General features: G+C 42.0%; 1 protein-coding gene across 1 annotated transcript; it reads left to right on the top strand.

Moving 5' to 3' along the window:
* Positions 1-389: 389 nt before the first annotated feature.
* LOC120058128 (gamma-crystallin M3-like) lies at positions 390-1,510 on the top strand. The gene is made up of 3 exons (XM_039006600.1): positions 390-401; positions 740-985; positions 1,211-1,510. The coding sequence occupies exons 1-3, from the start codon at positions 390-392 to the stop codon at positions 1,508-1,510; spliced, it is 558 nt and encodes a 185-aa protein (XP_038862528.1).
* The last annotated feature ends 517 nt before the right edge of the window (positions 1,511-2,027 follow it).

The following is a 2,027-nucleotide window of genomic DNA, read 5'->3' as shown; positions in this document are numbered from 1 at the left end:
TATTAATAAACCTATATACACCGTTGCCAAACGTGAAACCAAAATAGTAGCTGTTTCTATAGACTGATGGTGTGATCATCACATTAAAACAAACTAAACCAAAAGAGCCCTTTTACTGTACAGTGAATACTACCTAGTGTGGTTTTGAAACATGTGAAAGAGACTATTGTATACTTCTTCAAAAAGATCATTTGTATTGACTTCTCAATGGAACAACCCATTCTAAAGTCTTCTAGCACTCTGCAGGCCTCTATACCATGTTGCTAGGTCAGGGCTTTACACAATGGGATGCCACAGATTCTTTGACTATAGTCAGGTATAAAGGTAAAGGCTAAAACAGGCAGGACTTCAGTGTAGCAGCAGCACAGCTCTCAGGAACAACCGCAATCATGATGGGCAAAGTAAGTGAATGTTTCATCCCACACTCTACGTGTTTTAATTCACTCTACGTGTTTTTAATTCACCAGTGCCTGAATAGTGGCTGGTTAAGTGAATCACAATTTTTACCTGATAGTTCACTTTTATAAAGTGTGGCTTCTTTTCAACTTCCTTATAGTGTTGTTTTTTACTACAAACATTTTTTTTTTAAATTGTTAACCGATTATTTAGCATCACCTATAATAATCTAGCATTTTAGGAGCATGTAGCAATTCTAGTTATAAAGCAACTTGTATCTGCAAATTCATATATTTTCATACATTTTTCCATAATATAGTATATATTACTTTTGTGTTTACAGATCACCTTCTACGAGGACAGGAACTTCCAGGGTCGTTCCTATGAGACCAGCCAGGACTGCTCTGACATGTCCTCCTTCCTGAGCAGGTGTCACTCCTGCAGGGTTGACAGCGGTTGCTTCATGGTCTACGATCGCAACAACTACATGGGAAACCAGTACTTCATGAGGAGGGGCGAGTACCCTGACTACCAGCGCATGGGAATGGGAATGAACGACTGCATCAGGTCCTGCCGCATGATCCCCATGGTAGGTGGAGAGAGCGGACGCCACTCAATAGTGGGAGTTAACAATGATGCTTTATTTCCCCATTCCACAAGAGGCCCATTGCCCCCCTAAGAGGCCCTGCTGGCCTCTCCCTGCCTGTAGTAATAGCCAGTACATTACAGTAGGGTGTTTTAATGGTTGTATTCTCATATTTTACACATTTATATATAATTCTGACTCGTCGAATCATTGTTTTGCTCCTGACAGCACAAAGGAAACTTCAGGATGAGGATCTACGAGAGGGAGAACTTCGGAGGTCAGATGCACGAGATGACGGACGACTGTGACTCCATCCAGGTCCGTTACCGTATGTCCGACTGCCAGTCCTGCAACGTGATGGACGGCCACTGGCTGATGTACGAGCAGCCCCACTTCAGAGGCAGGCAGATGTACATGAGGCCTGGAGAGTACAAGAGCTTCAGTCAGATGGGCATGGGAATGGGAGGCATGAGCGGCAGCATGAGGTTCATGAGCATGAGGCGAATCATGGATAACATGTCCATGTAATATGCTCAGATGTTGTATGAAAAATGGTGAATAAAATAATGTTCCCAATTCTAAATTTTTGCATAATTGTCTTATTTTTGTGGTGCGTTTACTCAGAACACTTCCTGGTAGATAATTAATTAATCATTTCACTATTTCACCCTCACAACTTTAACATTTTAAAGTTTAGGATAATTGTTAGGAATAGGTAGGTAACAGAGGAGACTGGGGAGTTGGAGCTATAGGAGGATGTAGTGGCTGGAAAGGAATAAATGGAATGGTTTAAATCATATGGAAACCACTTGTTTGTCTATGTCCATTTATTCCATTCCATCCATTACAATAAGCCCATCCTCATAGCTCCTCCCACCAGCCTCTCCTGGTAGGTAAAGCCTGTCCCATGCTTCCCAGTTGAAACAGTTTGCGCATATATTATTTTTTCTGACTTATGCAGAAGTATTTCTGGCTATGTTGTTGCTAAGGTGGCAGCAACTGGGTCAGGTGCTGAGAGTGCCGGTATGCTTGATAAGTGAATGAT

Source organism: Salvelinus namaycush, chromosome 13 (genome assembly GCF_016432855.1).
Source record: "Salvelinus namaycush isolate Seneca chromosome 13, SaNama_1.0, whole genome shotgun sequence".
Lineage (NCBI taxonomy): Eukaryota > Metazoa > Chordata > Actinopteri > Salmoniformes > Salmonidae > Salvelinus > Salvelinus namaycush.
This window is presented reverse-complemented; position numbering and strand designations above follow the sequence as displayed.

What these genes read in the sequence shown, in the direction of transcription:
- LOC120058128 (XM_039006600.1), top strand. An exon ending in CCTGCCGCATGATCCCCATG is followed by an intron (nt 986 to 1,210) that starts GTAGGTGGAGAG and finishes TGCTCCTGACAG; the next exon opens with CACAAAGGAAACTTCAGGAT.